The 18,040-nt window shown below is 43.0% G+C and overlaps 1 protein-coding gene across 1 annotated transcript in view; it reads left to right on the forward strand.

Moving 5' to 3' along the window:
• IGSF8 (immunoglobulin superfamily member 8) overlaps positions 1 to 18,040 on the forward strand; it is a 185,631-nt gene that overhangs the window by 70,465 nt on the left and 97,126 nt on the right. Inside the window, exon 2 of the mRNA XM_078671220.1 lies at positions 5,458 to 5,832. Within this exon, the coding sequence (XP_078527346.1) occupies positions 5,458 to 5,832 (375 nt within the window). The remainder of the gene's footprint in view (positions 1 to 5,457; positions 5,833 to 18,040) is intronic.

Consider the following 18,040-nt stretch of genomic DNA (forward strand, 5'->3'; position numbering starts at 1 on the left):
CCATGAGAAACAGAACTCTCTTGTGGGCCAGATGCTCCCCCCAGGAGCATCACCGGTACCACTAAAGCAACCCTCTTTCCACTTTTCAAGCCACTCCTCCGCACACCAATGGCCCTGCCAATACAGGCCAAAGCCGTAACCCCCCCGCACCGTCTGAGAATAGTTGTGTGTCCCATTCCAAACTTGTCAGGGCTGCCAAAGGGATACCATTGAATGACTAAAGAAGCCCTCCACATTCTCAGATCCTCCTTCACTCCTGCTGACAACTGACATGATACAGCGGTAAGGGCAGGCCTGTGAGGTTCAAAACTAGCAGTCCTCCTTGCTCTCACTACCCTGTAGGTGAAGTTCAGATAGACGAGCAACACCTGTATCTCCTTCACTGTCACCTTCTGCTTACACAGCATTGTGTTCAGCAGGTTCAGCACGTGAAGCTTTTTGTTGTCAAGTTACCTAGCCTCCATGGCTGTGAAGTCCATCTAAATACCTAGAAAGGATAAGACCTTATTTGTTCCTAATGTGTTCTCGACTGCCAAGGGAATGGCTATATCACCCATTAGTGCTTGGAAGCTAACCATCAAGCTGGCAGTCTCCTGAACTGGGAGCACCTACAAACCAGCATCTGCAATGCAATAGGTCTCGCATTTACGAGAGTTTGAGCTGGTGGCATTGTAAATGACAATGCCTTTTATTTATGTGTTGTTTTTAAAACAGATAAATAAAAGGCATTGTCATTTACAATTCCAATAGCTTAAACTGTCGCAAATGCGAGACCTATTACATTGCAAATTTAAAAAAAGCTTATGGAGAGAGCGTGCCCTGCCTTCAACAGCAGGCTAGACAAAGCTATTTGAGGAAATAGTGCTTGGAGGTTGTAATTAAAGCCTGCCGAGTAACAACACACATAACAGGGGGTGTTGCCATTGGAGGTTACAAAATGAGACGAGCAGTACTAAGGAGGGACTACTAAGCCTATTGGCCAATGAACAGCTACAGTTTACAGTGGACAATGAGACGAGCCAATGAAAAATATGTCCAGGGAGTGGGCGGAGCTTCAAGTCCGTACCTGAATACAGCATGCCTCGCAGCGCATGTGCTGCCCAGGGTCAACCTAAAAAGAAATTGTCCAAGTAGTGTGTCTCACGGTGATGTCCTGTGTGCCAAATGAAAAGCCACTGGAGAAATATGCTAAAGCAGTGGTTCCCAAACTTTTGACTCCTGAGTACCCCCATTGACTCACCACTGGAAGCAAGGGACCCCAGCAATTTGTCTGATTTTAATTTCCAAACATTAAAAGAGTAATAAAAAAAATAAACACACGTGCACACAAAACAAATACTCAAATTACTAAGGATTTTACTATTTTAGATTGAAACATTTTGTAAAAAAAAATAACATTTTAATGGGGAGGTTGGTGCTGCATCTCCGTGATTACATTTTAAATGGTTAGTTTTATTTCGCAGTACAAGGCTCCTGCTCCTGCCAGGGCCAGAGTGGAAACCCAAAGCAGCCCTGGCAAATATTTTCAGGCCAGTCCCAAATAAGTGCACACCAAGTGCAGTGACCAATACAAAGGGGCTTCAGAAGGCTCTCCCCCCAAGAAAATGTAGGATACAATGGTGCATTCTACAACACATTTATCATTACATATTGAATTGTATTAGCTTTTAAAGAATAGTAAATGATGATCTTACTATTCACCAGGATACAACAATCTTTGTTGGGGTTCTTCAATGATTCCCTTATTAACACCCTTCAACAGTGCCTCTCATTTCTCCATAGCATACCTGTCACATGTACTTCATTTGTTTTATAGCATCTCTTATACCATTGTAGGATGTCAGAACACTTTGCATCACACACATATAGAGACAATTAATCATACTTGTAAATCAGTGTAGAGAAAATGTTACATAAGGTAAAGGGGACTGCAAGGTGTAGGATTCACATGTCATTCATACTGGTAGGCATTTTTAAAGAGTGCTTGGTCTGGAAAAGCCCAAACTCAGGATTCAGAACATAACACAGTGGTTATTATTGACTAACAATAAAAATGTATTTCCACCCAAATAAACTCCTTTAAGAGCATCAGGATAGTGAAAGACTGGGAAAAAACATAAGTTACTAACTTGTACCATGCAGTGTGTAAGTAGCTCTTTGATGACAGTTTATAGGTCACTGTGCTGGATCATGATTGTCTCCTATGAGCTGCAGAGTAACACAATAATCTCTGTGTCAAAAGCAGTAACCCACTGACCTATGCACATAAAATACTGTTTTTTAAAATGCATGGTACACGTTATTTGCAGGAGGCATATTAACCCTCTGTGCTACATTAGATGAGTCAAACCTGCCACTGGACAAAACTCTCATCTCTCTACAGCAGGACACATTAATCACTGGTGTTATCTTGACACTTTTATTGTTGCTCCAAAACTGCTGATTCTACAAGGAACTTTGCAGTGCTTTTAAAACTACTTCCTGCGGACCCCCTGGGAATGTGTCACGGACCCCTGGGGGTCCACGGACCCCAGTTTGGGATACACTGTGCTAAAGCATTCAAATAAGGCACACAAAATGAAACATCCCATTGGGAGCGCTTTATCCACTCACCATTTCCCTGCAAATTGTATGCCCAGCAATGAAAAGTCTGCAGGTTTTACCGGCAACAAATGGAAGGCAGACTTAATGTCACTCTTAGCCATCAGTGCCCAGGGCCGGACTGGCCGTAGCGGGCACAGGGCAATTCCCCGGTGCGCCGCACGGGTGGGGGGCGGTTTTGGGCCCCCGAGGCCGATTTTGTTGCAGGGCCTGTTTTGCAGCTAGCTGCAAAATCGGCCCTGTAACAAAATCGGCTGAAAACTGGCCTGGCAAAGAACTCGGCGGCACCTACAAGTCCCCCCTCCCTCCACCCATAGTGGGGAGGGGGGCCGGCGGAACACTTTGCCAGGGCCGGTTTTGGATCCCAGTCCAGCACTGTGAGTGCCCCATGTCCAACCTACTCAACCAGTGTCTATGCTATGTTTACAAAGGAATATGTCACTGTCCCTAGCTCAGAAGGGATGAAGTTAGTGACTGACTGTCCTTCCGGCTAGGAGAGGTGCCGAATGAGCTGAAACTGGCCAGGCTTCATCTTAGGTACTACTCCAGTGGGGGACAAATGAAGTGTTTATAGTGCAGGGTGTGCTGGTGCCAGGTGTACTGGCGTGCCTCTCCTCCTGGGCTTGCTAGGTGGTTGCTTGGGATGTAGTCCCACCCCAGCAACAGAAACCAGAGTGTCTCTCACATGTGCGGTGCAGCAATAACGAGGCGCTTTATTAGTGCCGGGTGCGCTGGTGCCTGGTGTACCGGCATGCCCCTCTCCTGGGCTTGCTAGGTGGTTACTGGGGGACGTAGTCCCAGCAACAGAAACCTCAGTGCCTCTCGCGTCCAGTGCCACTGGAATAACCAGGCCCTTTTGTAGTGCTGGATGTGCCGGCACTGTGTGTACTGCATGCCCCTCCTCCTGGGCTTGCTAGGTGGTTTCTGGGGGACGTAGTCCCACCCCAGCAACAGAAACCAGAGTGTCTCTGGTGTCCCCTTATTAACTTGGTTAATCATTTTTAGATTAATACATTTTTTCGAGGGTTTAAATGTCCAAGTGATGAACGCACTGCTTGCTGGATGAAGTTTTGGCCGAAGTATTGAATCCTTAAGGGTTACTGCTTGGCTTCCTAGAAGGAGCATATTCTTCTAAAACTGTTTGGTAGGCTTAATACTACGCCAGCAACGATTTCTGTACTCAGTTATGAGGGCACTGGTGTGAGACATTCTGTTCAGGTCCTCATTAAGAGTGGGGACTTACTGCAATTGGGCCCTGAGTTACTGGCCCATCGGAATTGGGATATAGGGAAAACACTGCTGATGAGTTGTATTCCACCCAGAGACTTCACCTGCTTCAACCTTGAGAAAAGCTTATGAAATTGGCTTGGTATGTACAATTTTTGCATGTTACTTGCGAAAACCCCATATGTTCTGTTATTTCCTGCCCCTGATTTAGCAGGATTTCCAGTAATGGTAAAATCTAGGTGGAGAAGTGTGGCTCACTGGTTAGAGGCGGCAGACCCTGAAGCAGAGGTCAGACCCGGGACCAGGGTTCAATTCCCGACGCGGCAGGGTCTTGAGCCCAAATATCCACGGACTCGATAATTCTCGTTTCGGTGCCTACTCGAGTCACAGGTTCACACTCTGCAGCTCTGGGCTTTAGCTTGCTTAATCTCCACTACGGCCCCCCTGCGGCGGGATGCCTGGCTTTCACCTTGGGGATGCCCAGTACTAGTATCTCACAGGGAAAAACCAGGACGGGTTCCCAAGGCAAGCGCCGAGATGCCTACGGGTAATCAAGCGCTATATAAGAACGCTTAATAATAATAATAATAATAATAGGTGGATAAATTACAGGAATGATTATGGGCGTTCATAATGAGGACACAATGTGTCTCTAATATCTGCTCTAACAACCTCACGGCCGCGCCAAAGCATTCATCCGCTCCACCAAGCTTACTCCATGGTTCCTTGCTATTGAAATGATCAGACATGATCACACCCAGCCACTCACCCACTGGTGCTTTCATGCACCCATCTACTAACCCGCTCTCTTGAGGCCCGATTACGAGTTTGGCAGATGGGATCCACCGTCACAAATATCCTGTCCACTGTAATCTTGTAATACCGGTCACGTTTGTGATGGAGTATCCTATCCGCCAAACACTTAATCAGGCCCTAGGTCACTCGCTGTAATCTCATAATGGGGAGCCACTGTGTTCTAGTACACTAATAATGGGTACAGCGTCTAATGTCTTGGCGCTGAAATGGTTTAACCCCTTCCCCGCTGGGCTAATTTCCTCGCTGTGCTGGGGGGAGCGGGGCGCGCGTGGTGCTCGCGACGAGCTCAGCTCGTCACGCAGCACGGTGGCGCTGTGCTCATGACGAGCTCAGCTCATCATGACCTCGCCCATTTCTATAGAACGTGCAGCACAGTGGGGGAATTAGCCCCGTGGGTGAGCGCCACACGTGTCATGACGAGCTCAGCTCGTCATGAGCACAGCGCGACCGTGCCTCATGACGAGCTGAGCTCATCATGAGCACGGAAGGGGTTAATGTAATAGTACTTAATGTGTATCCTTGATCAGAAAACTGATGAAAGCTCTGTATAGGTAAGATCCTGTGATATACTTTTTTGAATCCTAAATAAAAATGTTATATATCCTAAAAAAATTATTGTGAGTCAATAAAAGGTATCATATTCTACAATTACCAGTTATTTCTGTTGTCCTGACAGCTGCTATTCATAATTGTAAGATACACAATTTTTTTTAAATTTCGCTGTTTATCTTGCTATGAGAAACCATTTAGGTCATCAGCGAAAGAAGCTGAAGAATCTAATATTCCTTCTGTTTTTCTTTTTCTTGTCCGTAGTGATTTGTCGAGCTCGTGAGGTCCGCGTACCCCAAGGACCCCTCTATCGCGTGGAAGGTACAGCAATTTCGATTCCGTGCAATGTCTCCCAGTATGAGGGAGCATCTCTTCAAGATTTTGAGTGGTTTCTGTATCGCCCGGCAAATCCAGATATATCAATCGGTATCATCAGCACCAAGGACCCTAATTTCTCCTATGCTGTCTTTGGACCCCGCGTGAAGAGTGGGGAAGTATACATTCACCGTGTCCAGGGTGATAGTGTGGAACTCCGTATCAAGCAGCTGAGAGCCGAGGATGATGGTGTTTACGAGTGCTACACTCCTACCACTGACGCCAAGTACTTTGGCACTTACAGCAGAAAAGTTGTGATAAAAGGTATGTGCTGTCTCTTAAGTAGTGTTTAATGTGTTAAAGCAAAAAAAAGGAAAATCTGACTGCATTGGCTCAAAATTTTCCTGAAGAGCCTGCTGTAACACCACTGAATGTTTCCGAATGCCAAGTCTACCCAATCTTGATTCAACCTCATGCCTCTTTTTAACACCCCAGCACTTTCTTTCTCTTTCTCTTATTCTTGTGGGTTCATTTCTAACCCCTCCTTTCAATGTTTCTCTTGCTTTTCCTGTGTTTCTATTCTTCTTGCTTTTTCCCTTCTCCACCTTTCTCTTTAGCTTTCTCAATGTTCTGTGATGAAAAACTGGTCAATGTCTGCAGAAATTAGAATCTGTGCCACCAAGTGCAGCCCCTTGCACAAAGCATCTTATTACAGCATCGTCCATATTTTTTAACAATGTGATGTGAAGCATCAGTACTTCATTTTGTTGGCCAGTTCATCCCAGAAAGACCCTTTTGCATAGATCATTTTAGGCCTGAAGGCAGGGGCGAGATACTTATTTTTGCAGGCATGTAAATATTTAGGGTCTGATTGACAGTTTGGTGCATGGAACTCTATCCCTCAGGGCGGCGGTGAACATTCCCTCTTCATACTTTAAGGTGATCAAAGTAATCGCTATATATTGAAAGGAATTGCCATCTGTTTCAATGTGCGAAACGTTTGGTGGATGGCCATTGTGGGGTTTGCCACCAGTTCACCATTTTTTTTAAATTTTTTATCCGCAAACTTCCAAAGTATGGGTTTTTTTGCCGAAAATACTTTACGTGGTCCACCGTAAATAGGGAAAGTGGTGTAATCTCTTTCCTCCGACTGCCCCTACTCCATAGGGCAATTGGACTAAGGGTAACTTAAGGACCACCCATCTCCAAATAAATGCGATGGGGTACCTTTCCACCAAACTCTAAATCCTGTTTTGTGGGCAGGGATTTAAATCTTGTCCTCATATATTAGGTGTTGTGTCTTTCCGTGTTTTATTGCCAAAGGAATCTGAATGTAGGTCTTAATAATGTGATGGAATAAAATCTTTTGTATATGCTCTATATAGCACAAATTTGGCCTAAGGGCATTGGAGCGCTTTACATGAGCACCAGATTACATTATATAAGGTCAGATCATTTTTTTTAGGCACAGGTAGATTAAATGATCTGCTCAGAATCGCAGGATGTTGAATCGACACCGTGCCTCAAACCTGGTTCCCTACTCAACAGCTCTGACCACTGGTGAACATGTCCCCCCTTCCCACTTAATTATTTCTGTATCCATATGTAACCTTCCATCCGGTGTGTGGTAAGGATCTGTGTTGCAAGAGTAAAATAGTCCCAGGTCCTAAAAGTTTGCATTCTTGGTTCGCTGATCGCCAATTAGCTCTCTGCAAGGTCGTAAATGTGATCTGATCCAGGGAAAGGTTTTCAGGCGTGATTGCTGCAGTCCTTGGCACTTGTTCAGCTGAATCTTGTATCCATGGCAACAACATGATTGACTGATAAAGCTCACACCGCTAGGGCATGTGCTTGAAAGCTGTCAGGTTTACAATTTAGCTTCTTCAGGCACTACTTAAATCATGGCTCTCTGTTCTAGAACCGCCACCCAGGTGGGCCTAATGGAAAGAGTCTTGCGACTGTCTCAGCAGGTATAACTTTGACAGTTTGCTACACTATAAGCTTTGCCAAGCGGGAACAATAAAGTCGTTTTATATCTGTATATAACATTATTCCATTTCATCCTATTTAACCTCTTCACCATGGCGGACATTCTGCCGCGGTGCTGAAAAATAAAATGCGTGCGCGGTTCAGCGGCCCCCGGCCGACCTCCGCACACGCCCACTGTGACGTCGGACAGCCGGGGGCCGTCCGACGAATCAAAGAAGCTACGTGACTCAGGGCCTGAAAGCCAAGTCTAGAAGAAACTGTAAAGGAACAGAGCCTAAGTCGGCTGCTAGCTTAGTTCTTCCATTAGTGCACTCTGTAGTGTCACACCATGGGTGAAGTGGGTAGCCACAATTATTGATACAGTAGCACTATACTATTGATCTTTCTTTATCACCATGTTTGCTGCCTAGAGGTAAGTACAAAAACCAAGCATAGTCATTGTTTATACCTCAGGCTGGCAAAAGGCTGAGGTGATGTTTATCAAGGAAAGAGAAAAAACACCTACAGGTTGATGGGAGGAATGTTTGCAAAAAGTCTAAACCACAGGTAAGCTCTCAGGGTAGCATCGCAACCCATCGCGCATCCTCCATTGCGCCACTGTAGGCAGAGGCACACCTTCTGCGTATCAATATTAACCCTGCTCCCCATAGTAACAGTCCTCCTGCCAGGGGGAGTACGTGGTGAAATATAAGGCCAAATGTATGACCCTTTATTGCGCTCGCAAACAGGAGATCGTGCCGTTTGTGACTGCAAAAAAGGGTCATGGCATGTACAAACGCTATTTTGCGAGTCACTGACTCGCAAAATAGCTTTTGCGTCTCTCACTATAAGGAAGAGGCTTCCCTTCCTAATAGCGAGACTCACTGCCATGTTCTGTCGTTTTGCGACCGCAATACACTCGTAGTTTACCACCTACTTCAAGTAGGTGGTAAACCACTTGCAAATGGAAAGGAGTCCCAAGGGGACCCCTTCCATTTTGTGAGTGTGTGAAAAAATAATTTTGAAGGACAGGCAGTGGTCCCAGGGACCACTGCCTACCCTTAAACAATAAGACTGAAACGTTTCATGTTTCTTTTTAAAATGCATCCTGTTTTCCTTTAAGGGAAATGGGCTACATTTATTTTTTAAAAACTGCTTTATTTAAAAACCAGTCCCAGACATGGTGAAATTCTGACCCCAGCAGGCCGCCATCCCTGGGAGTGCTAGCCATTCTCAATGGGGGCGCAAATTACGCTTGCCTCATGAATATTGATGAGGCATGCAATTTGAGACCCCATTGGGAATTGCTGTTGTACATTTTATTTTGCGAGTCGCAAATCGCGAGTCGCAAAGCAACACAATTTGCGAGTAGCAAAATGTGAGGGTCGTACATCAGGGCCATAGTCTTCTAGACCTTTGGTTGATTTTTTTTTTTTTTTTTTTTTTTTCGCAGAGGTAAAACATACAAGGACATAACCAAAAAAATATGAAAAAAAAGAAAATACAAAGTCAAACACAATTCTTTACATAAAGAGACAATGATACAAATCAAATCCAATTATCAATTGGTGACCATAACTTCCGACCAAAGGTCTGCTTTCTGAGTCCTTTCAATTTGTAAACTGCTTTATCCATTCTGTAAACATTTAATAATTTTCCCAACCATAACTCAAACGTTGGAGGATCTACATCCAGCCATCTAGATGTAATACAGGCTCGATAAATAGACATTCCGATAAACAGAAAATGTTCTTGATCTATTGTAAAATCCTGAGGAGGGAAATATACACCGAAAATAATAACAGTAGGATGCAGCGTAATCCGGACCTGTAACAGATTAGATAAAAACTTTTCAATCTTCGTGATGTAATCAACAAGTTTAGAACAACTATAAAACATATGGATTGAGTCGGCTGCTAAAGTACCACAACGACTGCAGTTGATACCCTTTACAGCATTCCATTTGACCAGTTTTGCAGGTGTGTAATAAAGATCTAGGGTAGACATAAAATGTTGACTCTTAAGAGAGCTATTAATTAACGTCTTTTTACTCAGCTCGAATGCTTTTACCAGATCGATCCCTACGACACCAAGCTTCCTCTCCCATTTCCGAGTATGATGATCCAGATCGTTCTGCATCCTACCAATCATTAATTGATAAATAATACCAATACGACTATTTTTCCTAGAGCTTTCTAAAATATCGACAGTTTCCATAGTATCAGTAAACAAAACATTTTTTTTCCCCAAAAAACTACGAATCTGTAAATATTTAAAAAAATCATTCCTAGATAAACCAAAAATCTCTTGTAATTTATCAAAGGACAGGAGACACCCATTTTGATACAATTGACCAAGTGAATAGATCTGTCTCGAGTACCATCGTTGAATTACCATGTCTTGAAAGATAACAGGTAATGACTTATTGTCAAACAAAGGTGTATAATAATTCAGTTTTAAAACTAAACATAAAGTTTTGTTCATTTGCCTCCATATTAAGCCTGCCGAGAGGACTATCTTAAATTTTGTTTTTTTGTAATAGCTAGGTTCAATAATTTTCACCAAACATTGCCTTGCATCAGCGCCTAGAAGCATTTCAAAAATAGAGGGTCTCATAGCTGGATCTAGAGCATAATCATGAAAAAGCAACACCCGAAAGGTTTTCAAAGCAATAGCCCAGTAATATAATCTAAAATTCGGGAGCCCCAGACCAGCAAACTCTAATGGTAGAGTACACCATTTTAAAGATCTTCTAGCACGATGATATCCCCACAAAAACCTAGACACCATTCTATCTATTCTATTGAAAAGAGACATTGGGAAGAAAAGAGGGATGGTTCGGAAAAAATACAAAAATTTAGGGAAAATCATCATCTTGATAACGTTAGTACGGCCATATAATGACAAATGTAGATTGTTAAATCTTTCTAACAATCTATTAGAGGATATGAGCAAAGGATCTACATTTAGTGCCACAGTATCCTCAACCTTGGAGGATAGAGTAACACCAAGGTAAGAGCCAGTAGTATTTAATGGAATATCCATAGGCTTACCCTTCTCTGAATTAATAATCTGGGTTTTAGTAATGTTCAACTTATAGCCAGAAACCTTTCCAAACTCGTTGGCTAAATTGATTATTGTGGGTAGCGCAGAGGAGACGTCAGAAGTAACAATTGCGACGTCATCCGCATACGCTAGAACTTTATGGTCTACTCCAAAAAGATGAACTGGTGGAATATTCGGTTCAGAAATAAGTCTGCTTAAATAAGATTCCAAATATAATGCAAATAAAAGCGGGGAGCAGGGGCATCCTTGTCTCGTCCCTCTCGTTATTGGGAAAGGTTTTGAATAATCAGTACCCAGCCTTATAATGCCTTTAGGACCCGAATACAGTGACCGAACCGCCTGAATAAATTGTAAAGGGAACGCCTTCCCTTCTAGCACAGCCCAAAGGAATCCCCAGTCTACTCTATCAAACGCTTTTTCAGCATCGAGTAAGACCACCCCGACTGGGGACTCCTTTGCCTGAGCCCAATCTAAAAGTGTGATAACACGACTCACATGGTCAGTAGTATCTCTCCCTCTAATAAAACCGTGTTGAATATTAGAGACTAAACTAGACATTACCTGGTTAAGCCTATTTGCAAGAATTTTAGAATAGATTTTACTATCAGCCGTAATAAGAGATATAGGTCGATATGAGCCTAATTCTTTCGGATCCTTATTCTTCTTCACAAACACCACTATAATAGCAGTAGACCAGGAATCAGGTGGTTTCCCTGAAAATGCACAATTAAAGATCTTTACCAGTTCTGGCTTCAGCATATGTCGAAATGTGCGATAAAATTCAAGAGGTATCTGATCACATCCCATCGCTTTACCTGCAGCAAGGCTCAGAATAGCTTGCTCAATCTCATCCCAGCTTATTGAACATCCAAATGAATCAGTCTTTTCACTTCCCAATACTAATTGATTAGTACCGGTAAGATAATCTACAGGATTCAAAGTCTTGTCCACCTCATTGTTTAGATCATTATACAATGTTTTATAAAACCCCAAAAATGCCTCTAGAATTCCTTCCCTACATTCATGATAATTACCATCAATATCATTAATACCCTTAATTTCATTAAAAGAAGATTTCTGTCGTAAACGCTGTGCTAAGATTTTACCTGTGCGCTCGCTATATTCATAACGTTCAGTTTTGAACAGCTTAAAGTCTGATGCTACTTTATCGGCAATATGGGTCCGTAACCCAGAACGTTCAATTACAAGACGTAATTGTGCCTCTTCTATACCAACATTATCTTTACACGCCGTCATTAAATCCATCTCAGCTGACCTAATCTTATTCAATCTCTCCTTAAATTCTGTTTGTGTTTTTTTTCTCTTGAAGTTTGCAAAGCTAATTGTCTCTCCACGTATTATTGATTTAAAAGCGTCCCACACCACTGGTGGGGAGGCTGAGTCGTTATTTATAGAGAAATAGTCATTAATAACAGTCGCCATGAAATGTAAATAATCATCATCTAGTAACAGGTTTCTCTGAAATGACCAGGAGCTGCTTGAGTTCAGAAGTTCTGTTGAAACCTCAATCTTGGCAATTATAGGATTATGGTCTGACATTACTTGGGGAAGAATTTCAAGACTGATTGTCTCCAAAAACTGCAGGGACGTAAAAAAATAATCTAATCGGGCAAACTTGCGATGTGGATAGGAATAAAAGGTATAGCCAGGATCATTAGAATACTTTTTATGCCACACATCCATTAATCCGTTATTCAAAACTAGCTCGCGAAGGGCAAAATAGGTGTTAGATTTATGGCCGATATACCTCCTTCCTGAATTAATATTCCAATCGGCCGGCAGATGAATATTTAAATCCCCACATATTATCATAGGTTGTACCCACGTAGCTAATTCTGCATTAATGGTATTAAAAACTTCCGCATCATCTAAATTCGGCCCGTATAAACAACATAAAGTAAATTTAGACCCACCAATAACTAATTCAGCAAGTCCCCATCTGCCCCATTTATCGGCTAAAGTTTTCAAGCACTTCGCAGCTCCCTTTCGCATACAAATAGCTATACCTCTTTTTATACCCATCTGCTTAGAAACAAGCAGTACATCCAGACCCAACTTATCTAACAATGAACGTTTATCCCAGGCAACATGAGTTTCTTGTATACATAATAAGTCGATAGACAATGCCTGTATCAAAGAGCGAAACGCTGCAATCTTTTTAAAGTCATTGAGCCCATTAATATTGATTGTACATATTTTCAACTTAATCATCTTTCCCACCATTTTAAAGTAAAGAGAAAAAGATTAGCAGATCTCCACAATATAAAGTCCTCAATACAGCAACTTAAGTACAAACTAGAATACAAAATTAACATCCTTGCAATGAGTACCTCTGCTTTACACCCCCACCACCAACCCTTACCCATTCCCACCCCCACCCATTTCCCCAAAGCCCCTCCCCCCACCCTCCCCATTATAGGAGGCATAGGAACTATCAGTTCCTAAAACGAATGGGTGCCGTGTCCCTGGGCCATAACGTCCAGACAGAGAGAGGAAGATGAGAAACCATTAGAAAAAGAAGAGAAAAGTTGAAGAAAAAATTTAAAAAAATTAGAGAAAAAACAAGAAGAAAGAGAGAAAGAGATAGAAACCACAAGAAGAGAAAAGAGAAAGAGAAAAAAAGAGAAAAGGCACAGCTTCAGCAAGGTTTACTTAAACAAACAGCCCTTTTAACCTTTTTAGCCATATAGACCATATAGACCATATCGGATTGTGCGTCAAATAGAATCCAAATATTCTTTGGCTTTAATCTCTGAGATGAAATATTTAACTGTGCCTTTAAACACGGTCTTTAACTTTGCAGGACCTTGAAGAAATACACCAACTTCCTTCTTTTGGAAATCGGGAATCAATTGTCTCAGCCTCCATCGTTGAGCCACTGTAGCCTGGCAATAATCCGGTCGAACAAAGAACTGGCAGCCAAGTCCATCCGCTTTCTTATCTGGTCTTGCTGATACATAAATAGCTTCACGAGCAAGAAAATTATTAAATGAGACCAGAATAGCCCTAGGATAGTTTGCTTGGCCTTGGCGAGGACCCCGCACATTAAAAGGGAACCTGTGCGCTCGTTGTACTTCTCGAGCCCAGTCCCACTCTACCATATCAGGAAACGCATCCTTCAATAGACTAACAATGAACCGCCGTGGATCAGATCCCTCTTTGTTTTCCGGAATTCCCAGAAAGCGTAAATTGCTTCTTCGGGCCTGGTTCTCCAAGTTGGCAATCTTATCAGACAAGTCCTCTTTTAAGGCCAAAAAATCACCGACTTCTTGTCTCTGTGCCATGGTTTCTTCTTCCAGAACTGCTATTCTATTCTCCGTTTCTATAACTCTGTCGGTGGTCTCAGAGCACATCTTGATAGCCCGGCGAACTGAATTTTTAACCTTGGCACAGGTAACCTGCGTGCGTATATTTTCTGCCTTGCTTTCAGCCCTGTGGTTCATCATGGTGTCATAAATCATCTTCAAGGTTATCTCCTCAGGTTCTTCACTAGTATCTTGTACAGTGACCAAGTCAGAAGCGGAGACAGAAACAAGATCTGATGTGGCTCCCACAAAATCCGTGGCATCAGTAGCAGAAGCGGGTTCCAGACCAGGAGACATACTTGCAGATAGAATAGACCTCTCTTTATACGGATTAGCAGTGACTTCCTTGCCACCCACACGTAGTGACCGTTTTTTCCAAAGTTTTTTTTTAATGATAGTGGTCGTGTTAACATCAGGACTCATACTATATTCACCGTCTGAAGATAGGCTCTCGCAGCTAATCTCAGCCCAATCTTTGTGGAGTCCGGTCGTCTCATCCGAAGGGAGTTCTGAGAGGGAAAAAAACTTCTCCGAGGCCTCTAAATTAGTATGCACTGTCGAGTCTACCGGGTCTACCAGTATCTTAGACTGTTCACTTTCTGCTGGTATTGACACCAATAACATGGGCAGCGAGCAAGAGCGAGTAATACCAGCAACACCATGGACTATCTCTCCCATAATACCCTTCGTTAAGAGATTAGCCGACGGCATATTTGAAGAATTATTTTCTGACTCATTATCAATTGCTGCTGGAATAGTAAGTTGCTCATGCTGGGTAGCCATCACATCACTGCCTTGCGCATTATTATCGATTATTGTTTTTTTTCTAGCCGCTTGCTTCTCGAATAGAGCTGGCAGAGTCTGTAACATAGCGTCCTTAACACTTGCAGTCTCATTAGATTTAGCTTGTAATTTGCCAGTATTCTTACCCTGTTTGCTTACGTTGTTAGCAGGGATTAAGCTCGAAGACTCCAAAGCCTCAGCCATAGCAGGTCCCAAAACACCCAGACTCAGATCCGCGTTTTTCTCTGCTTGACCCGCGTCAGTTTTCTTGTTACTGCGAGTGCTAACTGATGAGGGTAGCGGTGCCTTTTTCTTCCCCTTCCGTGTGCCACCTCCACCTCCGCTTCTGCCAGGAAAGACAGCGCTCTGTGCCCAAAATAAACAAACTGTAGCACGCCACAGCGGGGACCGCCGTTTGAGCTCGCAGAAATTCAGCAACATTCGTGTTTTCTTTCACGAGATACTTTGTATCGCGTATCACGTATCACGTTCTAATATACGCCGACGGCTTCCAAACAGCCTGCCCAGCAATGCTTCCTCTTGCCGTTCTCCAAACCGCTGAAGCCGCCTGATTGCAACGCTCGAACTCAGAGTAGCAACCGGAAACGGGCAACACCTCGAACGGCCTCCGTCCGTTGAAAATGTCCAGCAGAAGAAAAACGCCAATCCGGCCGGTGCAGCCAGCAGAGTGAATAATCGAATACAGCTGAATGCGGTCGCGGAGCGCCGCTCAAATCATGAAGCTCAAGGTCGTTGCGAAGCAAAGATTCTCCTCATGGTAAAAAAACGAATTTTCTCCTTCCTCCCGAACGCTGGACGCCTGGAGCCAGGGAGCGAGCTGCTCACACAGCCTTCTGCACGGCAGCCATCTTGCCTCTGCCCGTCGTGCTCTCCGAAAGACCTTTGGTTGATATGAGTATTATTTTGCTCCTATCAGGAAATTTCAACGTACATTGGGCAGTGACTTGGTAAAACAGTACAATTTTAAGGCTTCAAACTGTTAAGTGAATACATTGCATCAGCTCTTAAAACCATAATTTCACCAAACGAGAATATTGCACCCACTGTGCATCAATAAATATTTGTAGATCAGGAAAGAAACGTGCTGTCTCCCTGATTGAAAGGTGGACACTAAAGTCAGCCTATTTCTGACAAAGGCTTTACTTTTTGGGTTGTCAGAAGTACCACAAACACAATCACTGTGGCCTTGCTGTATAATGTTAGTGGTGATTTCAGCATTGGTTATCAGCCAGTAAAGCATATTGCCCATCCACTGGGAACTAGGATTTAACATTACAGCAGGCCTGTAATCCTAAAGCTGTCTGTAGCCGAGACCAGCTAATCGGAATCAGGCAGGTTGGTGGAGAAAGTAAGTTGATTGGTGGCCTATGGATCTAATGGGATATATCTATCTATATATATCTATATCTATCTATCTATCTATCTATCTATCTATCTATCTATCTATCTATCTATCTCTCTCTCTCTCTCTCTCTCTCTCTCTCTATATATATATATATATATATATATATATATATATATCTCCAAGGATTCCAGATACAAGGAATTCAGGCGAGCCCACAGCAGTTGCAGTCTTTATTTTTCTTGGCAGATAGGACGACGCGTTTCGTCCGTGGTCTTGGTCAAATGACCTACGTCTCCGAGTGCATACATATATATAGGTGCTCAAGTGCATAGTCACAGACATAGAAAAAAGGCTTTCTTTAGTTTACAGCTTTGTAAAGAACATTTTAGCTTTAAAGGTACAGTACTTTTTTGCCAAAGCGTAGTTAAGTGTTACATCACACATTAAACAATTGTCCTGACATTTGACTGTTTAAAAGAAAAGGTGCTGTTTAGATTTGTTTGTATGTGTAGTACATTTTTTCAATCAGCATATTTGTTTTATTCACAAACATGAGTAGTTCCATCAGTCGTTTGCGTCAATAAGGGGTGCAATATGGTTCAGGTATAGTACCTTTTAGTGCCGGTGTAGTACCCGGGTGTCTTAATTCGTTGCGGTGACTAAGAGTTTGAACTGATGTCCATGACTCCGGTGCTCTTACGCTTGCCACGAATGGTGAGATTGCGCAGCCCCATGTGAGTGGTATAATCCTGCGGAATTAAAGACAAATCATTAGTGCTTAGGAACATATTGATAAAATACATTTCAGTTCATGATATGCTAGTTTGGAAAACAGTACCTGGGTTTAAAATGGTGTGCAGTGAGGGAGAGGTGAGAGGTGTGGTTGATTAAAAGAAAGGAGTGAATGAGAAATCGGTAAGTTACATGCGATACATAAAAAGTATATATGTACTAGGAACATAGGTATTCTACAGATGACTGTACAGCTCCTCATCCTGATTTAAACCAAATGGAAATTTAGTGCCTGCCTGCGATTCGCGCTTTCTGAGTGCTGCTAGGCGATTGCCACCTCTTGGATTCACGCTGATACTGTCCAGGGCAAAGAATTTTGCTTTGGTCCAGTCTGCATCATGTTCCCTAGCGAAGTGCCTGGCTGTGCTATTGCTGTTGTCTCTATTTGTAATCGCTCGCCAGTGCTCAAGGATGCATTTTTTTCACAGCAAAGGTGGTTGACCCAATGTACCATAAGCCGCAGGGGCATGTGATCACGTAAATTACATACTCAGTGTTGCAATTAATGAGAGTTGGAATTTTCCATGTGGTTTTAGTTCTTTCTAAGGTGACCTCCCTGACGTTGGAGCGGTGTGTGCACGCCTTGCAGTTTCCGCATTTATAAAAGCCTTTGGTTATTTGAAACCAATTCGGCTTTTTGCTCTGGAAGTGGCTTTGTACCAGCATATCTCTTAAGGACTCATTTATTTTGTAATTCACTGAAGGTCTGGCCCCTATCTCATTTCTTAGAATAGGGTCTTGCCTGAGAATGTCCCACCTCTTTCTGAGGATGTTGCGTATCTGGTTGGAATGGCTACAAAATTTCGTGATAAATCTAATTTGTTTAATTTGTTTGGTGTTTTGTCCTTGAGTGTCGTTGGTGTGGGTGGGGTTACCTTCCAATGCCTGCTCCCAGTCTTGGGTTTCTACTTTTCTCTCTGCTTGGTGCAATGCCTTGCTGGAGTATCCTCTTTCCTTAAATCTGAGTTTCATTTCACTAACGGTCTGTTTGTATGCCCCCTCCGAGCTACAGTTTCATTTTGCTCTGAGGAACTCGCTGTAGGGGATACCCCATCTGAAACTAGGAGGATGTGCACTAGTGGAGTGTAATATGGAATTCCCTGCTGTGGCTTTTCGGAAGAGATTAGTACTGATTCTCCCTCCTTCTATGCTGAGTCTTAGATCTAGGAAATCAATCTGGGATTGGCTGTAGTGTCTGGTATAACGCAGGTTCACATTGTCAACATTGATA

This window comes from Lissotriton helveticus, chromosome 12 (assembly GCF_964261635.1).
Source record: "Lissotriton helveticus chromosome 12, aLisHel1.1, whole genome shotgun sequence".
Lineage (NCBI taxonomy): Eukaryota > Metazoa > Chordata > Amphibia > Caudata > Salamandridae > Lissotriton > Lissotriton helveticus.